Source organism: Microcaecilia unicolor, chromosome 12 (genome assembly GCF_901765095.1).
Source record: "Microcaecilia unicolor chromosome 12, aMicUni1.1, whole genome shotgun sequence".
Classification (NCBI taxonomy): Eukaryota; Metazoa; Chordata; class Amphibia; order Gymnophiona; family Siphonopidae; genus Microcaecilia; species Microcaecilia unicolor.
This window is the reverse complement of record NC_044042.1, coordinates 83,841,325-83,865,997: the sequence shown is the minus strand read 5'-3', so window position 1 is coordinate 83,865,997 and position 24,673 is coordinate 83,841,325. Positions and strand designations below refer to the sequence as shown.

At 42.9% G+C, this 24,673-nt stretch overlaps 1 protein-coding gene across 1 annotated transcript; it reads right to left on the bottom strand.

Annotated features, from left to right (window-relative positions):
- Positions 1-5,064: 5,064 nt before the first annotated feature.
- TMEM101 (transmembrane protein 101) lies at positions 5,065-15,425 on the bottom strand. Its single transcript, XM_030221657.1, has 4 exons — positions 15,295-15,425; positions 13,671-13,851; positions 7,879-8,025; positions 5,065-7,100 (listed from the first exon to the last, which is right to left on the bottom strand). The coding sequence occupies exons 1-4, from the start codon at positions 15,423-15,425 to the stop codon at positions 6,792-6,794; spliced, it is 768 nt and encodes a 255-aa protein (XP_030077517.1). The 3' UTR covers positions 5,065-6,791.
- Positions 15,426-24,673: the final 9,248 nt, after the last annotated feature.

The window sequence follows — 24,673 nt, the reverse complement described above, 5'->3', positions numbered from 1 at the left end:
AGTCAAAAGCCATAGAAGAGATTAAATGAATTCTTTGCTTCGATCTTCACCGAGGAAGATTTGGGAGAGATACGTGTCAAAAATGGTATTCAAAGCTGACGAGTCAGAGAAACTAAATAAAATCTCTATAAACCTGGAAGATGTAATGGTGCAATTTGACAAACTGAAGAGTAGCAAATCTCCTGGACTTCATTCATCCCAGAGTACTGATAGAATTGAATAATGAACTTGCAGAACTATTGTTAGTAATATATAATTTATCTTTAAAATCAAGCATGATTCCGGAAGATTGGAAGGTGGCCAATGTAACATCGATTTTTATAAAAGGTTCCAGAGGTGATCCGGGAAATTATAGACCTGTGAGGCAAAATGGTAGAGAATATTATAAAGAACAAAATTACTGAGCATATTCAAAAACATGGATTAATGAGACAAAGCCAACACAGATTTAGTGAAGGGAAATCTTGCCTCACCAATCTATTCCATTTCTTTGAAGAAAAAATTGCACTCAGTGGAAGCAGTGCATGCAAATTTATCACATGCATATTCATTGTGGATATCCTTAAAACTACACTGGCGTTCACCTGGTCTACTGCCAAACAAGCGTACAGAGTGTACACAATGCTCAGAGACGCCTCATGCAGGAATTAATGAGATTACCCTAGATCAATGCTAATTACATGGGAATGTATTCAAAAGGCAGCCATTTCCTATTCTCCCTGATGCATAAAAAGCTGCACACAGAACATGGGCACCGCTACCACCGCAAACCCTAAGCCAGTTCAGAGCTGGTGTTAGGGTATAAACAGGCACAATGCTTTTGCTCCAGAAATCGTGGCAGTCCCTTTCTATGAAGTTTTCGCTCAATCACGTCATCCTCCAAGGGGAAGTACTGCACACTGTCATCCTGCAGCTTGGGCAAAGGCCCAAAGAAGCGCTGTAACCGCCGCTGCCCAGGCTCTGCACCCCATCCTCAGCCACCAGAGGCGAGATTGAGTCCATGCAATCCAGCGGCACCCTCCACCAGGTGTTCTCTAACACCCCCAACTTTGACCTTATGCCTAGTGGGTCCATCTCACAGTCGGGCCGCTTTGACCCAAGCAGGCACTGAATTGTGAAGGAATGGGGGCTGCTGCCTGTGGAGCTGGGCTACCAGCACTTCTTCCTCCTCCCTTTCTGGCATTCTGGGCATGTGCTCAAGAGCTCTGCTTAATGTACAACTCTTGAGCGTGTGCGCCAGGTATCATCCTCCCACCAAACTCCCTAATGCTCAACACTATGAGCATGCCTATATTTGCATCTCTTTAGCATCAAGCATTAGGAAGTTGTTTTCCTGCAGTGATCTGGCAGTATTTCTCCAGCACTCTTCAGTACAGCTCTAGTTTTGAGCATCTGCTTGTCAATGCGCAAAATTGCACAAATAGGTTATAGAATACTGGCGTTATGCATGTAACTGAATTGGTAAATTAAGCATTAATTAGTGCTAATAACCAATAATCAGCAGTTAATTGGTGCTAATTCACACTAATTTGCATTTTATTTATTTGCTACATTTGTACCCCACATTTTCCCACCTATTTGCAGGCTCAATGTGGCTCACATTATATTGCAAAAGATATAGTTATGAACAGAGTAAGAGGTTTGTTCTAAATTAACATATTACTATGTAAGAATTAAGGAAGAATAATTTACATAACACATAATGAAAAAGAAAAAATATGATAATATGGCTAATATAATCAGTTTAGAGGGATTAGTAGGTGGTTGGTTTAGATATAGAATAATCAAGTTCTAAGGAGGATTCCTATTGTAAGTTTTTTCAAACAAGTGTGTTTTCAGTAATTTACTTAGTCGGTATTCTACAAACTTAACACTCAAAATCTCTAGTGCAAAACTGCAAGAGTAATGTGGACATGAGAGGGGCATGGATGGGTCAAGGGGTATGCCAAATATTTACACACTAAGCTTCTAAAATTGTATCAGTCACACATGTAACTGCAATACTTGTGAACATTTATACCAGCTATCGACATGGTGTAAGCAGCCACTCCTAAATGTTGACGTATGCTCATATTCTATAACAGAAATTGCTATCATAACTTCTGATATAGAATTCACACATAGGGGGAGATTCTACATATGGCATTTGGAAAAATCCACGCAGAAATCATTTTCACCTAGGCATATTCTATAAGATTTAGGCGCGGTATATGGAATACACTAAGTTGATATTCCAATGCCTAAAACTACACCCACCGATTTATACCAATGAAAATGTGGGTCCCAGAAAGCAACCAGGCAAACGAGCTGCAAAATCCAACGTGGAAAACAGTATAATATCCAAAAAGACTTTATTGAGGATACCGTGTATGAAACAAATGCCCGACACAGGCCATGTTTCGCCCAACAATAGGGCTGCGTCAGGGGCTAGTCTGTATCTTTCTTAAATAAGATCGGTATCAAATTATATGTCAAAACAAGAATATAAGGAATCTTCTTCATAAAAAACCAGCATGAGCAGCATAAAATAGAATATCCTGGATGACGCCAGATAGACAATGAATAGCCTGACATATAATTTGATACCGATCTTATTTAAGAAAGATACAGACTAGCCCCTGACGCAGCCCTATTGTTGGGCGAAACATGGCCTGTGTCGGGCATTTGTTTCATACACGGTATCCTCAATAAAGTCTTTTTGGATATTATACTGATCTGCTGGTTTGTTTTCCACTACCAATGAAAATGTGGCTTAGATCCCTGCGCATAGATTTACATGGACTGAGCCATATTCTATAACAACGCATGTAAATTTGGGAACACACATGAAACACCCATTTCCCCACCCATAACCACTCCCCTTTTTGGATGTGCACATTAGAATTTAGGCACAGTGAGTTACAGAATACGCTTAGCAAGTTATGCGTAAATTCTAATTATTGTCAATTAGTGCTCATCGCTTGTTAAGTGCTGTTAACAATGCTGACTGGCTTGTCAATTAAGTTACATGCTTTGATATGGAACATGCTTAGATTTAGGCATGGAACTTGGTTAAGCACAATATATAGAATCCAGCAGATAGCATCCAGCATTGTTGCACCTAACTTCAGGCGACCTGCACAGAATTTATCCCTTAGTGTCACATCCTTCCAGCAACCTAACATGAATCCAGTCATGTCATGCCATCCTCTAATGAAAGCACAACTCAAATCAGGCAATGTCACATTAGTATGTCCTGCACCATACAGGGACACCCACACCTATGGTCTGACACGACTCAGTCATACCACACTCAATGCAAGCTCAAACACATGCAGAGCTGTGAATCAACATAATCCAGTGCTGGATGCACTGGATTACATATCTGTGTACAGATATCTAACTGAAAGAATAGACAGAAATGAAACTAAAGCCACTACAAAAACTCTCCCAGAGATGAAATTACAGTTCATTATATCACACAGAGACATGGAACCAGGAAATCTGTCAGACTTCCATCTTACCAATTAACATCAAAGAAAAACCACTGTGAATCGATTCCAATAAGATATTCCATTTCAAGTATAAATGTTAGTCAACAACTTAATTAGATGGACACCATGCAGTAGTTTTATTTTTTTCCTATTTCCACTTTTAATGCTTTGCATTAAGGTATGTTGATTCTTTGTTATATATTTCTTATGTTGCTGTAATGTTATTTTTATATTTCATAACAATAAAAAAGCTTTCCCTGACATCTTTCTGCCTCACTTTCAACTCTATTAAAGACGCAACATGAAGAAGTGCTCTCCAGCAGCAATCGGCTGTATTCCCCAGGCCCATCTCATCCACTGGCCTCTTCCAGCAAGCAGACGGTAACTGAACACAAAAGTCCCACACCAAGATGTGGGAAACGAAGGAAGGCTGGACTAACCACAGGATCGACAGAAATAGTTTATTACTGCAATGTGTAAAAAGCAATGCACAATAACACAAAACTCATACTCAAGACTCGACACGGCATCGTGTTTTGGCACAGATGCACCTGCCTCAGGAGTCTTATTACATGCCGATCTCCTTCTCATGGACGCTCTGTTTTTACCAGAGTATTTGGTGCTATATTACACTTGTGCTTTCAATAGTGCATCATTCATGTATGCAGTCTTTTTAAAGACCACTCTATCATTTCTGCTCAACCTCACAATCTCATTTTTACTCCCATTTTATCAGACTCCTGAAGCAGGCACATCTGTGCCAAAACACGGTGCCATGCTGTCTTGAGCATCAATTTTGTGTTATTGTGCATTGCTTTTACACACTGCAGTAATACAACTCTTTCTGTTGATCTTGTGGTTAATCCAGACCTTCCTTCGTTTCACATTTTTTGGGTTGTACCTCTTCCAGCAAGTAACATTTGGAAGACACAAGTATATCCATGTCACTCATTTATTAGGAGACCAGTCTGTTCTCTCTCTCTCTGTTCCTTGATAAAGTCCCTCCTGGCACCATTTTATCATCTGTGTACAGCACAACATGGAATTATGTTTTTTAAACACATTCGTGATCCACTGACCTGGTACAGTATTAAGGAGCAGCAGAACACAAGCTACATTCTAGCACTATGTTCTATCAACCACTTTCAGCAAGACAGACCAGAAGCTCACCATACAACATGGGAGGGGAAAAAGTCCGGATCAACAGAGAACAGTCTGCTTGCATCTGTCTTTGTATCTAAGATCATTTGAAGGCTATGCACAAGAAAAGAAAGGAGAATGGTTGAAAGAGACTCACCTAAGCAGACTGGATGGCCTTTATGTGCTACCAGCTACTGTGTTACCTTGTTCAAAATTCTGGAAGTATTTTTCTAGCAGCTCAAAAAAAAAAAGCGGGCAAGGATATGCTACAATTGTTATTAATTCATAAATTATTAATGTTCACATGGCTGCCCTCAGCTTGGGACATTTACCTATAATCATGCTTGGCTTCCCAAGCCTTCACCAAATTAAACTGACCTCTGCCATGTCACTCTGGCTGAAGTGGCCTTAGGCAGTTTCTTTAGTGCAGTAAACAAAAATGTATAACCACTACGCCATGCTGGTTTTTATTATTTAATTTTCCGATGGGGAGTTTCTCTTCAGCATTTTTACACCATTCTGTGCTCATTTGAAGGACACAGAGACATTTTTAAATGACAGAGGACCATGTAAATATATAAAGGGACATTCTGAAATGAAATTTTCCACTGCTCACAGAAGAACAGTATTTTCACAGGATTAGATCACACAATACGTTTTGAATTTTATTCAGAGGACAAATAAAGACTTTGAAGGAGAATCTGGCATCTCTGAAGTTGTTTTGAAGTAGATACTGGACCAAGAGCGCCACCTGCTGATGAAACCTCCCAAGAGCAGCCTTGTTTGCAATAGCTTTTTCGTGCTTCCTTAGTATTTGAAGGTTAGTGTATATGTGTTTGTCAGGGATGGTTCCTATCCCCGTCATTTTTATTCCTTCGCTGTTATATCTGAAATGTTCTTGGTACACCACCTTGCTGTAAAATTCAAAAGCCAGTCAATTCACATTTTTAAATAAGCTAAACTTCAAAAAAAGGCAGACTACAGTAGCAAAGGTTTAAGACCCATTAGCAGATAAACCAGCAGATCCAACTGCTGTTATAGAATACTTAGCGTAATATACAGTTCCTGTGGATCATTTATTAGGTTTTCTATACCGCTTCTCTTGTATATCACAGGGGACCATATCAGAAACTGCTCCAGGAAAACAAAAAGTCTTTCTGTACTCAGTACTTCCGTTTGTTTTTTAATATACAAGTCTTCAATGACAAAGGCTGTCCAGGAGCACATGAGCTGCCATCTGGACCCTGATCTGTCTCACAATAGTTACGCCACCAATCAAAGGAGCTGAGAATGGATTTGAGCAGAGCCCCAAAGCACAGCCTTGATGTTGACTCCGTAGTAGCTCAAGGAAGCTCCTCCGTGTGTTGTCATGGTGGTTTTGTAATAAAAAAGTGAAGGCATTGGAATGCAAGTCTTGCTGCTTCTGCAGAGCAACTTAAAAGTATCACACTCACTACAATTAAAAAATAAAATCTATTTACACTTCTAGCCTAATGCTAAAGCCCCTACATGCTTTGGACACTGCTTCCACCACAATCCTTGCAATCCCCCCCACTCCAAAAATACAGAGGACACTAGGTTTTTAGACGGGGGGGGGGGGGGGGGGGGGAGGGGGAACAGTCATTATTACTCCATGTTGAAATACATGCCCAAATACATCAAGGTCTCATTTTCACAAAGACTTAGAAGAAAGGAGAGGTTTTAACAAAGCTTTGAAACAGTACACAAAGAACAAAAGAATGCAGAATTTGCTCAGCATGATAAACAAATTCTCTAAATGGCAGAAGTGAGATCTAGCTGTTGGGGAGAGGAGAAGGGGGCAGAAGAGAAAATATTCAACTCCCTTCAGCTCTTCCACGTTAAACAAAGCCTTTCTTAATATGCTGCTCTCAGTCAACTAGATGCTTCAATTAAATCAAGTGATATAATTTTGTCACCATATGCACTAAAAAAAACAAACAAACCAACAATTATAAACAAGATGCCATATTAAAACCATAGGCGAGACCATGAAAGTTCAGCTAAGGAGGTCAAAACTAGTATAACCCAGCTTCATTGACAATAACAAAAATTTCTATATTAAAAAAGTCATTATAGACATAAATAACATTTAAAAACATGATCCCACCCCTAGTCTACACAAGACAGACAATGGTACTGCTTCTTCCCTATACTAGCTCAGCCATCTGTGGCTAAGATGACCACAGTCCCAAAAATGCCCACATTCTGCCCAATAAGTCTCATTTGGTTCCAGAACTCCACATGGCGTGAGCTGTGCCAATAACCCAAGTTCCCATCGATGAGTAGGATGACTGGTGGCAAAACGATGGCGAGGACCTGTGCTGCAGTGCTCACATAGTATCCAGACAGGAAGGAGAGAGCCAGCACCCCATACAGGATGAAGAGAAGCTGTAATGTCAATTCACCCCCTAGAATGTGGTTCAGGTATGCCAGCCGGTCCTCCTTGCTGTGCTGCAGAGAATAGGCCTGAAGACAAAAGGCAGAGTTGGAGATTCATCGGTATGGAAATAAATATGCCATTGTGCACAGAGAATCTGAAATTTAAATCTTCATACAAAGGCCCTTTTACTAAGCTGTGGTAGGCGCTAACACACATCTAAAGCAGCATAAAGCACATCTAAAGCAGCCTTACCTATCCTTTCTCTCATACCTCTTTTATCCCATTTACCCCTTGTTCATTTGTCCTACCACATACCTCCTTTGTTGATTCAGATACTACAGATTGTATTCTCTTGTTACTATGTAAGCCGCATTGAGCCTGCGATGAGCGGGAAAGCGTGGGATACAAATGTAATAAATAAATAAATAGTCATACCGCAGGATGTGCTCAGGCATCATGCAGTAACTGCCAAATTAGTGTACGTTAATCCGGGCGCTAAAAAATATATGGTTTTTTTTTTTTAAGGGGTGTGTCGGGGGTGGGGGGGCGGAATGGGCATTCCTATGCTTAACAGCACATCCAGATTAGCCCACACTAATTTTTTTTATGGCTACACACTAATGGCAATCTTAGGGCATAGCCACTAATACACACGATAGAAAATCAGCCATGTCACAGCTACAGTAAAAATGGTCTTAGCATGCTGAAAAGACCTGCAGAAGAGCACACTAAGGCTGGTTTTGGCGGCAGCTTAATAAAAGAACCTCATAGAAAGATAAACGACTTGTTCAAAATCACATCGTGGGGAATGGAACTGGAGTCTTTACAATCATAGCTCTGCATTATGAGTACCAAGCCACGTACCACACAAATGAGGTAGATTCCAAGAAAGACCTGCCCTGTGGACTGGAGTGACCTGCTCCGTGGCTTCTGACGATACATCTCACCTGCACCACTGGCCAGGATCAGGAATCCACCAATGATAGCTATTGTTCGAGAATACATTCTCACCTGTAAGAGAATGTAAAATATATCTGCTTGGGGATGGTTAAAGGTCCAGGTATTTCTGTAGAGTAGCAGAATTCAGGAATAGAGAGTGATGAGAATTTGGAACAGACACTTTTCTAACTTTTCCCCAATGTTGCTCATGCAACACAATTCAGAAGGAAGGCCTTTTTAGCTTTGAATTTGCAAGTTTCTACATTATGGACTCCCTTTTATTTGAAATTTCCTTGTAAATAATTAATTTCTCATTTTTAAGTACTTAAAATATTTGTATCCCATATATCTAAAAATCTATGTGGTTCACAATAAAACATACCTAATTATAATACGTCATAAGATCTTTACTGCTGAACGTCCAGTTCTCCCTCCCCCTTTTACCTGCCCTCCCCACAATAAGTTGTACATTGTTCCTTTTCCTGTCCCTTCATTGCCCTTGTAACCACCTGTTGTATTATCCTAGCTTTGTGGAATGAATGCGTTTACTTTCCAGTCCTCAAATTGTAATTCTTTGCTTTGCTTCTTATTGTTTTTATTGTAAACTGCCTAGATCTACCCACTAGCTTAAGATGGTGTATCAAGTTTTCCTAAATAAATAAAAAACAAAAACAATAGACTCATCTGAAGAGTGATGGATGTATCCCAAATGTTCTGTATTGTATAATCTGATCCCAAATGTTCTGTATTGTATCCATCACTCTTCAGATGACTACTTGCCTTATAAGTGTTGCAGAAGTCTACCATATATTATTGGTTATTGACTGATAAAAAATCAGCAGCCTGTGAATATTTAGTTGGGAAGACTGGGTCAATATTAAGGTTTGGTATTATATGATCTGAGTGGAGAGTGACGGAAAAGGTGGTTTTATATATAGAATTGGGTGTTATTTGTGTAATACATTTGGATTAATAAAAATCTATTCTTATTTGTTCTTAGACTATTTAGTTGAAGAATAGCTATAATGGTAAATTCCCTCGTTTAGTCTTTTTGGATTGTTATCATTAATGGCACAATGCCATACTTTTCCCTAAATCCAAATTGATAATCTTCTAATATATTAAATTCTTCTAGAAGATCTTTGAAACAACACTGATTTTTCAATAACTTCTGCTAAAAAAAAAAAGGCAAATCTGATATCAGATTTAGAGAATTGTGTCTTATTTTACAGACCTCCAGGTAATTGGAACGAAGGCCAGACCAACTTCACAGACTTCATTTCAAACACATGTGTAAGCAACTCCAATACACTAGTACTAGGAGACATCAACTTTCACTTAGAAGACCCGAACTCTATCAACGCACGAGAATGTAAGGAATTTCTCCTTTTATGCGATCTCAAATAGCCACAAATGCAAGCAACCCATGTCAAAGGGCACACACTTGATCTCAAACTCTCAACAGACCAGAACCTAACAATAACAAATATGAAATGGACAGAGACACCCTGGATCGACCACTACAAACTAAACTTATCCCTATATTGGCGGAAGAAGGGTATACAACAAATACTAGAACACATATCCTACAGCACAAGAGGTCAAGTAGACACAAAAACATTCTGGCAACTAATATACAATAACGAATGGGCAACACAAACAGACTCCATATACTACCTCATAGAATGGGACAAAAAAATGCAAAAGCATACTAGATGAAATTGCGCCCTTATGAACAAGAACCCCACGCAAGCATAACTCAACACCATGGTTCAACGATGAACTGAAAAAGTTAAAAACACAAACCAGGAAACTCGAACGAGCATGGAATAAAACAAAAGATGAACATACACTCAACACATGGAAACAAATACAAAGAAAATACAAATACGTAATAAGACAGGCCAAAAGAGCATACTATAAAACCAAAATAGGGACAGATTACAAAGACATGAAGAAATTATACCAACTCGTGAACAAACTCCTAGACACCAACTTGGTCACTACCATGAATACAGACATCCCATCTGCAGATAAACTTGCGAAGTACTTCAATGAAAAAATTGTAAACCTATGCAACACGATACCTCAGAACACCAACATTGAAAACTTCCTTAATGAATTGGACCCAACCATTGGAGAATATCCGGCAGATCGGACCTGGTTAAATTTCACCCTCCTTACCGTCAAAATAGTTACCCAGGCGATTAGTAGGTTTTCCAACACTCACTGTAAACTAGATACCTGTCCCAGCTACCTAATGAAATCCGCCCCTGACCGCTTCATAGCAGACCTCACATCCCACCTAAATTACATGCTTCAGCAAGGTCTCTTCCCTAAGGAAAATGGCAATATCCTACTCACCCCAATACCAAAAGATACCAAGAAAAAAAACTAACGAAATCACTAACTACCGTCCAGTAGCATCTATCCCATTGGTGGTCAAACTGATGGAAAGCATGGTAACCAAACAACTTACAGATTACATAAACAAATTCTCAATATTACACGAATCACAGTCAGGCTTTCGCCGCCTCCACAGCCCAGAAACAGTATTACTCACTCTTCTAGCCAAATTCAAGCAGGAAATAGCAACAGGCAAAAAACATCCTTCTCCTCCAATTCGATATGTCTAGTGCATTCAACAGGGTAAACCATAATATATTAATACGATTACTAGATAAGTTCGGGATTGGTGGAAACATACTTAACTGGATCAAGAGCTTCCTAACCACAAGAACATATCAAGTAAAATCAAATTCAAACATATCATCACCATGGAAAGTAGACTGTGGAGTACCGAAAGGATCACCGCTATCACCAATCCTATTCAACTTAATGATGACTCCACTTGCCAAGTCCTTATCCAACCATGGCCTTAACCCTTTCATATATGCAGACGATGTCACAATATACATTCCTTACAAAACCAAACTGACAGAAATCACCAACGAAATCAAGCTCGGCCTGAACAACATGGATTCATGGGCAAATGCATTTCAACTAAAACTCAATAAAGTAAAACTCATTGTCTCATCCTCTCATCCCAACACAGCGCGGACATCCCCACAAGTATCAACACCCCAGATCACACCCTTCCTATCTCACACAGCTTGAAAATCCTCGGCGTTACAATGGATCGTAACTTAACACTAGAGAGCCAAGTGGCATCCACAACAAAGAAAATGTTCCACTCAATGTGGAAACTCAAATGCGTGAAGCAATTCTTCCCGAGGGAAACATTTCACAACCTGATACAATCAATGGTACTAAGCCACTTAGATTACTGCAATGGAATTTATGCGGGATGTAAAGAACAAACCTTAAAGAAACTTCAGACCACTCAAAACACGGCAGCTAGGCTTATATTTGGTAAAACGCGATTTAAAAGCACAAAACCCCTCCACGAAAAACTACACTGGCTCCCAATCAAAGAACGCATCGCCTTCAAAATCTGCACCCTGGTTCACAAAATCATCTACGGAGAAGCCCCAAGTTACATGACAGACTTGATCGACTTACCAATTAGAAATACATCCGAATCAACATGATCTTATCTAAATCTGCACTACCCAAGCTGCAAAGGACTTAAATACAAAACAACTTACGCATCTAGTTTTTCCTACATAAGCACACAACTGTGGAATGCATTACCAAAAGCCTTGAAAACGACGTACGACCACCTAAACTTCTGGAAATCACTAAAAACCAACCTGTTGAAAAAGGCATACCCTACCGATCCAACTTAAATGCCTAATCTCTGCAACACACCCAAACTAAAGCACGCAATGGACATAACACAACTCTTCCGTTCTCCGATTCCTTAATGTGGCTGTGCCACATGAACTTGATCTTACCACATCACCACCCTGTATTTGTTCACACCGGAGCCTGCAAAGGCCTCTCCGGTACTATGTAAGCCACAATGAGCCTACAAATAGGTGGGAAAATGTGGGATACAAATGTAACAAATAAATAAATAAATAAAACAACTTCTGATGTTCACACGCCTTCTTTATCTTCCAGGGTACTATCTTCTGAGGTACTACTACTACTTATCATTTGTATAGCGCTACAAGGCATACGCAGCACTGTACCCCTGAAGACTGTGAACAAGTCACTATGTTCCACAATATGTTGTTTTAAACATTTCAAAATCTTAGTTCTTCTCCATTGAATCTATGAGTTCTATTCAACAAAGGTATCACCTTATCTTCTCATTTCAATGAAACCTCTTTAAATACATTCCACTCTCTCTTCTCTCAGATCCTATTTTGAACATCACCTATATCCAAAGGACATTTTTCAAGTAACTTTGTCACCTTTGCCCAGAATGCTTCTGCTAACTCTTATGAGGGATATATATTTTTATTTATTTTATTATTTATTTAGATTTGCTCACACCTTTTTCAGTAGTAGCTCAAGGTGAGCTACATTCAGGTACACTGGGTATTTATATATATATACTAGACTTTGAGCCCGTAAAAACGGGCTATTATAGGAAGGGGGGGTTGAAAGGCCCGCCCCCACCGCCGAGTTCGCCGCTGCCCCTCCCCCTCCGAGTTCGCGCCCCCCCCCCACCGAGCCGTCACCACCCACCTTCCACCCGGCCGGGCCCTTGCTCCGCTATTGAAACAGCGAGGGTCCGGGAACGCAGCACTGAGCTCTGCTGAGCTGCCGACGTCAGCCTTCGTTCTTCTTCTCTGCCTGTCCCGCCCTCGTGTGACGTAACGTCGTCGAGGGCGGGACAGAGGCAGAGAAGAAGAAGGAAGGGCGATGTCGGCAGCTCAGCAGAGCTCAGTGCTGCGTTCCCGGACCCTCGCTGTTTCAATAGTGGAGCGAGGGCCCGACCGGGTAGAAGGTGGGTGGGGGGAGCGTTAGACGGCGGTGTCCCTCCCTCAGCAATGCGCAGTACAGACCCTCTGTGTTCCGCCCCCCCGTCATCACGTATTGACGTGGGGGCGGGGCAGAGGTCTCTACTGCGCATTTGCGAGTGAGTACGGTCACTCGCCGTTTATATGTTTGATGTGGATTCATTACAATTAGAGACTTCAGTTGGAAAAAATAAAGCCGATCTGTGAATCATCCTATTAGTGTAATAGGCTAAAATGTGGAAAGGATGTTTCACTTTCGTGGTTATGTTTATTTTTCTTTACTTTTGATTCATTTGCTCACTTTCCATTTACAGAGACTAGTGGTTATTCCAATGATGACTATTATGATTTATTGATAATTGCCTTTGATTGAGGGAAATTGTAATATCTTTCCTTGTGTACCATTTCAAAAATAGTTTAAAAAGTGACTTTTTCAAGAGTTTACTATCAGTGAACATTTAAGGCATTTGGTTTACGAGACTCAGCTGACATCACGATGTGACATTCAGAAAGATACCAAAAAAGGGGTAGCTTAAATCTGAGAAGATCTCTAAAGCTTCTCAACATTAATGCCATATAGAGGAAAGCAGAAAGAAGTTATTCCTTTATGATGATGCTTAAAAGAACAGCACCAACACCTGCTCTTTCTATCAGGAGACTGACAGAGAAGAGGCAGGGCATCTGGAAGGCAAGGAAAACACTGCAGACTACGCATGTTAGCCCCTCTGATGCCAGCCAGACAGGAAGGCATTAAGAGAAAGGGGGATTCAAATACAGTTTCTAAAAGTTTCCCTTTTTACATCTTCAGTTTACAAAACCCACAAACAAACATGCTTGTCTTACCTTCAGCCAATCAGCATAGTGAACATACCCTCCAGCATGTGAAGCATAGGTGCTCACAGCCAACTGGAAGGCAGCACCAAGTGCAAACCATCTGCGTTTCACACCAAAGGACATGAAGCTGGCACAGAGCACAGCCACCCCCATATCAAAGTATAGGTATGGAACTGGGATATCCGGCTTCCTGAAAAATACAAGGACCAGCTAAAGTCTTCCACCCTCACAACTCACAAGACTCTGCAAAAACCATTGCTATATGCACATCTCTGATAGCCCATAATTTGCTTTGGTTTTATTTTATGCTTATGTTCTTAATTGGCCACTGGTCTGAATACTAGCTGGTGCACGGTTAACTTCCAGGTAGCAGCATGAGGGGTTTTTGGTGCCCCTCTCCATCCCATCCCAAGACAAATAGAACCTCCAACTAAGCCCACCCACCCTATCTTTGACATTCCTGATGGTTTAGGGGGTCGTAAGGGTCAGAGCAATGCCCTCTCGCGCTGCAGTCTCAACAGGATGGAAAAAGTGGGCATTGGACCTTAGGACCACCAGGGATATCAAAGATAGGCCTACAGGGGGTGGGGGGATAGTCAGGGGCTCTATTTGCCTTCATGGGAAGGAAAAGGGAGATGGAGGGGGTAAGAATACCTGTTTCCCTTATGTGAGTCCCAGCCAATATTCAGCCAGTGCCCACATAAGATCTGGTGGCCAGCACATGCTGAAATAGCCCCAGATATTCAATGCCAGTAGCTAAAACATTGCCTAGCACTGAAAATCTGGGCCTAATTCTGCCCACAACAACCAGCTGAATACTTTAACTGATTTCTTATCATCTTTTCCATAGCGCTATAAAGCATACACAGGGCTTTGCATAAACCATACTGAGGAGACCTCTCGGACTTCTCAATAGCATGGGGCGAAGGAGTGTTGACAAAGGGCTACTTCAAAAAGAGGAGGATGGTCTGTGGCTAATACTTGAACAGAGGGGTTCCCTGAGTGAACTGGGGCAGTGGAATACGTTTTTTCGGTTGGAGGGCACCAAGCTTCCCAAGGCAACATGTTGGTTAGCTCCAGTGACCCCCCCCCCCACCCCCCTATTCTGCTGCCTATGATCCAGAAGTCCCCCCTGGTCCAGGAAGTATTTTTTTCACGGAGAGGGTGGTAGATATGTGGAATGCCCTCCTGCGGGAGGTGGTGGAGATGAAAATGGTAATGGAATTCAAACATGCGTGGGATAAACACAAAGGAATCCTGTTTAGAAGAAATGGTTCTGCGGAATCTCAGCGCAGATTGGGTGGCGATGCCGATAACTGGGAAACAAAACGGGCGCTGGGCAGACTTCTACGGTCTATGCCCTGATCGTGACTAATTAGGGTTGGGCTGGAGTGTAAATGTTAAGGGGCTTCTGAACTTAGTACAAAAACAGTGCTGGGCAGACTACAGTTTGTGCCCTGAGAAAGACAAGGCCAAATCAAACTCAGGTATACATATAATGTATCTTGTTGGGCAGACTGGAAGGACCATACAGGTCTTTATCTGCCGTCATTTACTATGGTCCTCTGAGGTTCCACGTTTTCCTCCCTCCCCCCTCCTGTCCGTCTCTTTCCCTCCCTCCTCCGTCCCCTACCTGCGAGCATCAGCCCTCTCGGCGTAGAGCATAAGCTGGCTGAAGCAGTTCCAGAAGGGGAAGCGGGTCAGCAGGATGGAGCCGAAGCGCATTAAAAGCCTCAGCAGCTGTCGCCGGCTCCCGGCCGCCATCTTGATGCGGGGTAAAAAAAAAAAATCATTTCCGGTCCGTCTGGAACCGTCAGTGGGACTCTTTCCGGCCAGAGCTGGAGAAACAAGAAGCAGAAGGAAAGGGTCCGTCGTTGCATTTAGGGGGTTTGTTTGTGGTCCCAATTTGTCTTACAACAGCAACAAAAACTTCGATGGGATCCTGCATGCCTTTTATCTAACGACGTGATTTCAGGTTGCACCCTAGATTAAGAAGCGTTGCTAACTCACCCCTCGCGATCAGAAAGGAAACCGCAGTGCGTGCACAGAATTGTAGTTCAGATTTTCCTCAGGGGCAAAACTGGGATGAGGGGCAACCCTAGATTGGAGGTCTCTGATCATCTTCTTTACAACTTCTCTCTCCAGCCGTTCTGGGCTTCCAGAGCATCAATTCACACTACTTTTAGCGTCTCCTTGGATCAACTTACTTAGTACTATCTACCTGTAATCCTATAGGCTAACTCGGAACATTATGTATTGTCTTTTGTGGTTCTTTATGAGACGGAGGAAAGAGCCTCAACAGACTCCTAAAACATAGCTCTAAGGCTATCAATTCACTGGAGTTCTTGCTGTCATCATTGGCTCAAAAAACCTCCTCGCCCCACTGTCTTCTTCTTTACAGATTACTATCAAACCAGCACTTATCTTTGCTGTCGCTGTTTTCTGTCGCGCAGTCTCAGCCGTGGTAAAGAGAGACTGAGCGACAGCGAAGATAAGCCAATGATGACAGCAAGAACTCCAGTGAATTGATAGCCTTAGAGCTATGTTTTAGGAGACTGTTGAGGCTTTATCCTCAGTCTCATAAAGAACCACAAAAGACAATACATAGAGTTCCGAGTTAGACTATAGCCTTCCAGAGCATCAGTCAGGTCTGGCTTCCAGAATGCCCAGCAGGAATGGATAGAATGATGTGATATTTGACTACATGAAACATTGTTCATCTCATTGTTTGTAAACACACTTTGATTTGTCCCCTCAAGAGGACGTTTCTCTCGAACTTTCAGCTGTTTTCGAGCCGTTTTATATCACCTACTAGCCGTTGAGCCTGTAAAAATGGGCTAGTATAGGACCGGGGGGGGGGGGTTGAAAGGCCCCTTTTCCTCGCCGCTGCAAGGCCCCCCCGCGGCCGAGCTCGCTGCTGCCCCTCCGAGGTCACCACTACACCCCCCCCCCCCCCACCTGAGTCCCCTCCACCCGGGCCGGGCCCTCGCTTCGCTATTGAAACAGCACGGGAACGCAGCACACAGCTCAGATGAGCTGCCGTCCTTCTCTGCCTGTGCCCCACGACACAGGCAGGGAAGGAAGGCCGACGGCAGCTCAGCTGAGCTGTGTGCTGCGTTGACGCTGTTTCTATAGTGGAGCGAGAGCCCAGCCCGGGTGGAGGGGGGAGTGGTGGCAGTGACCTTGGTGGGGGGGAAGCGGTAGTGACGGCAGTTTCGTCCCTCCCCTTGCGCAGTAGAGACCCTCTCTGTCCCTCCCCCCCGTCATCACGTATTGACGCGGGGGCGGGACAGAGAGGGTCTTTACTGCGCATTTGCGAGTGAGTTCGGTCACTCGCCGTTTATATGTTTGATTATCAAAAATATGCATGGTTCAATGTGCCTTGCATGATAACATTGTAAAACAAAGTGGTATTACATGATAACAGTAAAACAGTAAGTGTGACTTACATTATGAACAGAGTGCGCAATATGGCCTGGTGCTGGGGCCGATTCTGTTCATTATATTTGTGAGTGACATTGCCGAAGGGTTCGAAGGTAAAGTTTGCTTTTTTGCAGGTGATACCAAGATTTGTAACAGAGTGGACACCCCGGAGGGAGTGAAAAACATGAAAAAGGATCTGTAGAAGTTAGAAGAATGGTCTAATGTTTGGCAATTAAAATTCAATGCAAAGTGATGCACTTAGGGAGTAGAAATCCACGGGAGACGTATGTGTTAGGCGGTGAGATTCTGATATGTATAGGCAGGGAGAGAGGGATCTTGGGGTGATAGTAGCAGAGGATCTGAAGGTGATGAAATAGTGTGACAAGGCGGTGGCCATAGCCAGAAGGATGCTAGGCTGTATAGAGAGAGATGTGACCAGCAGAAGAAAGGAGGTGTTGATGCCCCTGTCCTAGTCATTGGTGAGGCCCCACTTGGAGTACTGCGTTCAGTTTTGGAGGCTGTCTCTTGCTAAGGATGTAAAAAGAATTGAGGCGGTGCAAAGAAATACATATAAGGAGAGACTTGCTGACCTGAACATGTATACCCTGGAAGAAAGGAGAAACAGGGGTGATATGATACAGACGTTCAAATATTTGAAAGGTATTAATCCGCAAACAAATCTTTTCTGGAGATCGGAAGGCGGTAGAACTAGAGGACATGAAATGAGGTTGAAGGGGGGCAGATTCAAGAAAAAATGTCAGGAAGTATTTTTTCACAGAGAGAGTGGTGGATACTTGGAATGCCCTCCCGCGGGAAGTGGTGGAGATGAAAATGGTAATGGAATTCAAAAATGTGTGGGATAAACATAAAGGATTCCTGTTCAGAAGGAATGGATCCTCAGAAACCACGGAGATTGGGTGGCAGCACCAGTGGTTGGGAGGCAGGGCAAGTACTGGGCAGACTTCTATGGTCTATGCCCCGAAAATGGCAAGGATAAATCAAGAAAGCAGCACATGTGAGTTTATCTTGTTGGGCAGACTGGATGGACCGTACAGGTCTTTATCTGCCGTCATCTACTATGTTACATGGTAACAAAGTGAAAAAGTATTTACATGTTTGAATTACATTGTAATAGAAAGATACCAGTTTACAAAACAGTGACCAGTAGCACGTGTGTTATGCAACGTAGCAGTAGGTTTAGAGTTTACATGAAGCATTGTTAAATCATCCTGAAAGGAAGTAATATCTAGGAGGCAGCAATAGGCAACATTGTCCAGTGACATGTGTGTCTTACATTGTAGATGTATGCTTGCAATTGAACTTGCAGTCAGTAGCAAATAATTCAAACAACTTCCACTCAAATCCCAAAATGCACCAACTGAAGTATTCTTACTATGAGATTCAGTGCAACAAACTCTATAAATCTATTTTAGTCCATCACAAAAACATTTTATTTATTCACTTTTGGTGACCTCAGCAGTGCTCATTGCTCAAAACAAAAGTATGGCAATGTATTTAGCACCAACTTCCTCATCGGCTCACCCGATTTTATGATTTTCTAATTTTTCTATAATTTTTAATTTTTCACTTATCTTAATATGTCAGACCCGTGGATTTAGTTGTCCGACATGCATGTTTCGCTCAGATGCGAGCTGTATCAAGGACATATCCCGCAAGTCTCTGTCAGCGCCAGCTCTACTTAATTATTTCTCGGGAACAAACCCTTTATAAAGATCTTGAACTTGAACATTGTTGACCAGTATTATTGCAGTAGCTAGGAAGCTCAGAACATTTGCCAGTAATGTGTGCGACCTTGTGTTGTAGCTGTATGCTTACGTTTTATATGAACTAATTATAGAAAGTTAACCCCTAAATCCACTGGTGAACACAGGTTTCAACAGGATGTTTACCGAGAACATTCTGCATTTATTTCTTGTTCTTAAATTTGATATAGAGGGATGAGAAAAGGGATTCAGTAGAGGCTTCTCATACAGCCGAGCAAAATTTCAGTGAGTAACACCGCTAAAAGCAGCTCACCTGAATAGCTCTATATATCATAGCATATCCTCCAAAATCCACCCTCTTTTTAAACATTTTTTATATAAAGTGAATACCTAAACCTTTTAGTGAAAAAATCAATTTATAAGTTCTCCCTGAACATATCATGTTCCCAAAGTTGACCAGGAGGAGAAAAACTGAAGCCAAATATAGTTGAAAGCAAACTTTATTTTTTTTTTTGTTACATTTGTACCCCGCGCTTTCCCACTCATGGCAGGCTCAATGCGGCTTATGTGGGGCAATGGAGGGTTAAGTGACTTGCCCAGAGTCACAAGGAGCTGCCTGTGCCTGAAGTGGGAATCGAACTCAGTTCCTCAGTTCCCCTGAGCAAAGTTTTGAATATTAACAAAACCTTTTTAACTCAAAATACAAACACTGGTATAAATAACCCCACAGGAGCTGACTTATCTGAGCTGCATATGCACTGCTTTGTACACTGTGAGATTCGGTACGTCCAACAGAAATTTCTGTTTCAAAACGCTCTTCCTCAGGGACACCAGTGGGCATCTGTGTTAATCCTCCATCTTTTCAGCATCAGTTCCTGGGTTGGTAAATCAAAACAAACATGCTAATTGTGCTAACGAAATCATCCTTGAACCGGGGGGGGAGGGGTGTCAAAGCTGTCAAACACAGTAAGATTAAGAAAATCGGGCAAAATACACTTACCAGGTTTACTTCTGAAATACATAGAGAGAGGCTCATTTTCAAAGCACTTAGCCTCCCAAAGTTCCATAGAAACCTATGGAACTTAGCCTCCCAAAGTGCTTTGAAAATATGCCTCTTAGTACACCTAGGGTTTCAAACCCGGACTGCAAGCCAGCTGGGATGAAGAAGCAACCAGACACTCTGAGTAAGGGGGTGGAGTTAGAAATCCCTTGCAAAGAGCCACTGCACTGGCTCGAAAGGGCATGGGGATGCTAAAAGTTTTTGTTTTTAATGTTTTTGTTGTTGGGCTTCTGTGTTCATGAGTTAGTGAAACCCGGTACTCTTTCAGGTATTGTGTTGCAAGAGACACCCGGGTTCTTGATCACACAATCTCAGATCGTTACACAAAAAGAGTCCATATCCTTAGGCCCACAACATGTTATTCTGAAACATTTTAATGTCACTGACAGGCTATCCTCCAGTACGCAACAGCAGGTGAGAGATTATTTAAGCCACACTACTGCTAATGTTCAGAATATTCTCAGTCAGCTGGAACATATTATGATTCAGCCCATGCAGGAAATGAGCACAAGGTCCAAAGGTCTTGCAGGATTTGCGACAGGGGCACTCCTGTTCACTGTTTTGGGATCTTTGATTAGCTCAGCAATGTCAGTTGTGAATGCTGTATCAATCTCAAGTTTAAAGGAGGTTGTGCAAGGTCAACGAGCAGATATGAAGTATATCAAATGCTGGATCCAGGCTACAGAATGGCGTGGGCTCTGTCTCCGTCCCCGCAGGCCCTGTCTCCTTTCCCGCCCAGTCCCTGCAAGTTCTGTCCCTGCCCTGTCCCCATTGGTTTTGTCCTCATTTACAGAAGCCTCAAACAATTACGATTTTATATTTAAATCTTTTTATTAAAGTATAAAAAGTAACAATATGCTGTGCCACTGTTGTGTATAAATTACAAATAGAAAACAATAATAACAGCAAGCAGCTATAATAACCTTCTTCACCATCACCCTCTACCCTTCCAACCCCAACAATAATTTCTACTACCTCAAGGAATTGTAATCCGCCCTATTAAAATGTCCAGGGGTACAAAATACAACCTGTTCTGTATGCCCTAGAGGGGAGAAATATGCCCTATGAAGCACTGTTATGATTTTTTAATCTGTGGATGAATAAAAAATCATTAACAATCTCAGGATTCAGTCTAGCTGTCCTGTCTTCCACAGTCCTTCCTCCAATAGAAGATGTCTTCTTAGAAGATGTGCTGGTAGCAGGATGTACAGCATTCCCCCATGCAAATTTTGCTAGTTGTGGCCAACATGTTTGCTTGTTTTTCCAAAAAATCAAAATATTGTTGTCTGCATCACTGAAACATAAATAACTGTCCAGTTCATTAGCAGGCTTCAAAGTAGAAAATGATACAGAGACAAAGTTTGTCCCCGTCCCCGTGAGCTGTCCCTATCCCTGCCACATCCCCACAAGCTCTGTCCCCGTCCCCATCCGCATGGTTACTGTGGGCCCCCGTCCCCCGTGTCATTCTCTGTCCAGGCACAGCAAGAGCAGTTAATATCAAAAGGTATGACCCTGCGTGATACTATCACTGTTGTCAATTTACATGCCTGTCAAATCACACAGAATACCAATGATTTAACTGTCATTAAGGGTTTGTTAAATGAGAAATATACCCTTGTACATCCTATGAAAGAGTTTACCAGTGATTTGTTAAGGGAATTAGATAGAATTGACGACCTCATTAGGGGTCTGATACCTATCTATGTGGTGTCCCCAGATGCCATCAAAGAGGCATTTGGAAGGGGAATTAAGAATAACCTTCAACCTATTCAGATCAAGCTTGCCTTTCATCTGGGAACAAAACTTAGTCTGTGAGCCCTCTAGGGACAGATAAAGTACCTGCATATAATGTGTACAGTGCTGTGTACATCTAGTAGTGCTATAGAAATGATTAGACATAGTAGCAGTAGTGGGAACAGCTATTCCATTGTATGTCAGTGTAGATCAGATGGAACTTGTATTTCTATTAAGTTTACCTTTTACAGTATGTTACCTGATAATGTTTAATGTACAACAAGTGGATCCAAAACAAAAGGGGTCCTCGCACAAATGGTGTTTCCCAAACAAGGTCTTTATTAGAATAAATAAAATGACCCGACACGAATTGTGTTTCGGCCACAAGGGCCTGCCTCAGGGGTCTATAAATAAAAACATAAACAATCAAACCTACACATATTATAAAAAATGATAAGATAAAATAAATAATGAACAATAAATGATAATAATAATCTAATATAATAAAACGCACCGTGAACGTTCTAATGAGGACAACGTTCTGAAGTCACTAAAAAACACTCCCTGAAGGGTTCGTGGGGTTCGTGGCGTTCGTGGAGTTCGTGGCGTTCGTGGTGTGAAGCCACCCAGCCGTCTCTGCCCCGCCCTCGCGTCAAACGTCATGACGTCGAGGGCGGGGAAAACACACGGATCACGAGGGCAGAAAAAAAAACAAACGGATCGCACCCACGCACGGTGCGTTTAGAGTAGTTACTCACCTGTAACAGGTGTTCTCCGAAGACAGCAGGCAATATATTCTCACTGATGGGTGACGTCATGTCGGCCCGGAGGACTTTCCAGCAAAGTCCATGACAAAGTCTAAAATGTCCCCCGTCGCGCGGGCGGATGCAGTGCGCATGCGCGCGTCCACTTTCCCGCCCGTCGCGCGGGCACATTCCTCAGTTAATTACAAGAATTAGAGGAATACAACTCCAAAGGGGAGGTGGGAGGGTTGTGAGAATATATTGCCTGCTGTCTTCGGAGAACACCTGTTACAGGTGAGTAACTACTCTTTCTCCAAAGACAAGCAGGCCAATATTCTCACTGATGGGGTATCCCTAGCCCCCAGGCTCACTCAACACAACAAAGAATGGTCAATTGGGTCCCGCAACGGCGAGGACAAAAAACAAAATTGACCTGAAACCAAATTCAACTAACTGAGAGTGCAGCCTGGAACAGAATAAACATGGGCCTAGGGGGGTGGAGTTGGATTCTAAACCCCAAACAGACTGTGCAGCACCGACTGCCCAAACCGACTGTCGCGTCGGCTATGCTGCTGAAGGCAGTAATGTGATGTGAATGTGTGGATCGAAGCCCACGTCGCAGCTTTGCAAATCTCTTCTATGGTGGCTGACTTTAGATGAGCCAGTGACGCCGCCATAGCTCTAACATTATGAGCCGTGACATGACCGTCCAAAGTCAGCCCGGCTTGGGCGTAAGAGAAGGAAATGCAATCTGCTAGCCAATTAGAGATGGTGCGTTTTCCGACAGCAACTCCCCTCTTGTTGGGATTAAAAGAAACAAAGAGATGGGCGGACTTTCTGAAGGGGCGCGTCCGCTCCACGTAACAGGCCAGTGCTCTTTTACAGTCCAAAGTGTGCAACTTGCTTTCGCCCGGGCTCATGTGAGGAGGGGGAAAGAATGTTGGCAAGACAATTGACTGGTTCAGATGGAACTCCGACACCACCTTCGGTAGAAACTTTGGGTGGGTGCGGAGGACTACTCTGTCATGATGAAAGACAAGGAATGGTGCATGAACTACCAGGGCTTGAAGCTCACTGACCCTACGAGCTGAAGTAACGGCCACCAAGAAAATGACCTTCAAGGTCAAGTACTTCAGATGGCAGGAATCCAGTGGCTCGAAAGGAGTTGTCATCAGCTGGGTGAGAACGACATTGAGATCCCATGGCACTGGAGGAGGTTTGATAGGGGGCTTTGACAAAAACAAACCTCTCATGAAACGCATGACTAAGGGCTGTCCAGAAATCGGCAAGCCATCAACATGTGAATGATAAGCACTGATTGCGCTAAGATGAACCTTGACCGAGTTAGTCTTAAGACCAGACTCGGATAAATGCAGAAGGTACTCAAGCAAGGTCTGTGCAGGACAAGAGAAAGGATCTAGACCGTTGCTGTCACACCAGACGGCAAACCTCCTCCATTTAAAAGAGTAACACTTATGTGTGGAATCTTTCCTGGAAGCAAACAGAACTCTGGAGACACCCTCAGAGAGACCAAAGGAGGCAACCTCTATGCTCGCAACATCCAGGCCATGAGAGCTAGAGACCGGAGGTTGGGATGTAGAAGCGCCCCCTCGTTCTGAGTAATGAGGGTCGGAAAACAACCCAATCTCCATGGCTCTTCTGACGAAAGTTCCAGAAGAAGGGGAAACCATATCTGGCGGGGCCAAAAAGGCGCTATCAGAATCATGGTTCCCTGGTCCTGCTTGAGTTTCAGGAGAGTCTTCCCCACTAAAGGGATGGGAGGATAAGCGTACAGGAGTCCTGTCCCCCAAAAAAGGAGGAAGGCATCCGACGCTAGTCTGCCGTGGGCCTGGAGTCTGGAACAGAATTGAGGAACCTTGTGAGTGTCCTGGGAAGCAAAAAGATCTATCGATGGAGTTCCCCAAACTCGAAAGATCTTTTTGGCAATAGTCATGTTCAAGGACCACTCGTGAGGCTGCATAACTCTGCTCAGCCTGTCGGCCAGACCGTTGTTTACACCGGCTAGATAAGTGGCTTGGAGAAACATTCCGTTTTGATAGGCCCATAGCCACATCTGCACGGCCTCCTGGCACAGAGGACGAGATCCGGTCCCGCCTTGCTTGTTGGTATAATACATTGCCACTTGATTGTCTGTCTGAATGAGAACAATTTTGTTGGCTAGCCGATCTCTGAAGGCCCTCAGAGCGTTCCAGATCGCTCATAATTCCAGGAGATTGATCTGGAGATGCTTCTCCTGAAGAGACCAAGCTCCTTGAGTGTGAAGCCCATCTACATGCGCTCCCCACCCGAGGAGGGATGCACTTTTTG

Coding starts and splice junctions, on each gene's coding strand:
- TMEM101 (XM_030221657.1), bottom strand. CDS start 15,425: ATGGCGGCCGGGAGCCGGCGACAGCTGCTGAGGCTTTTAATGCGCTTC. Junction 13,852..15,294: donor GAGAGGGCTGATGCTCGCAG/GTAGGGGACGGA, acceptor TGTATTTTTCAG/GAAGCCGGATATCCCAGTTC. Junction 7,101..7,878: donor GAATCTACCTCATTTGTGTG/GTACGTGGCTTG, acceptor TTTTGTCTTCAG/GCCTATTCTCTGCAGCACAG.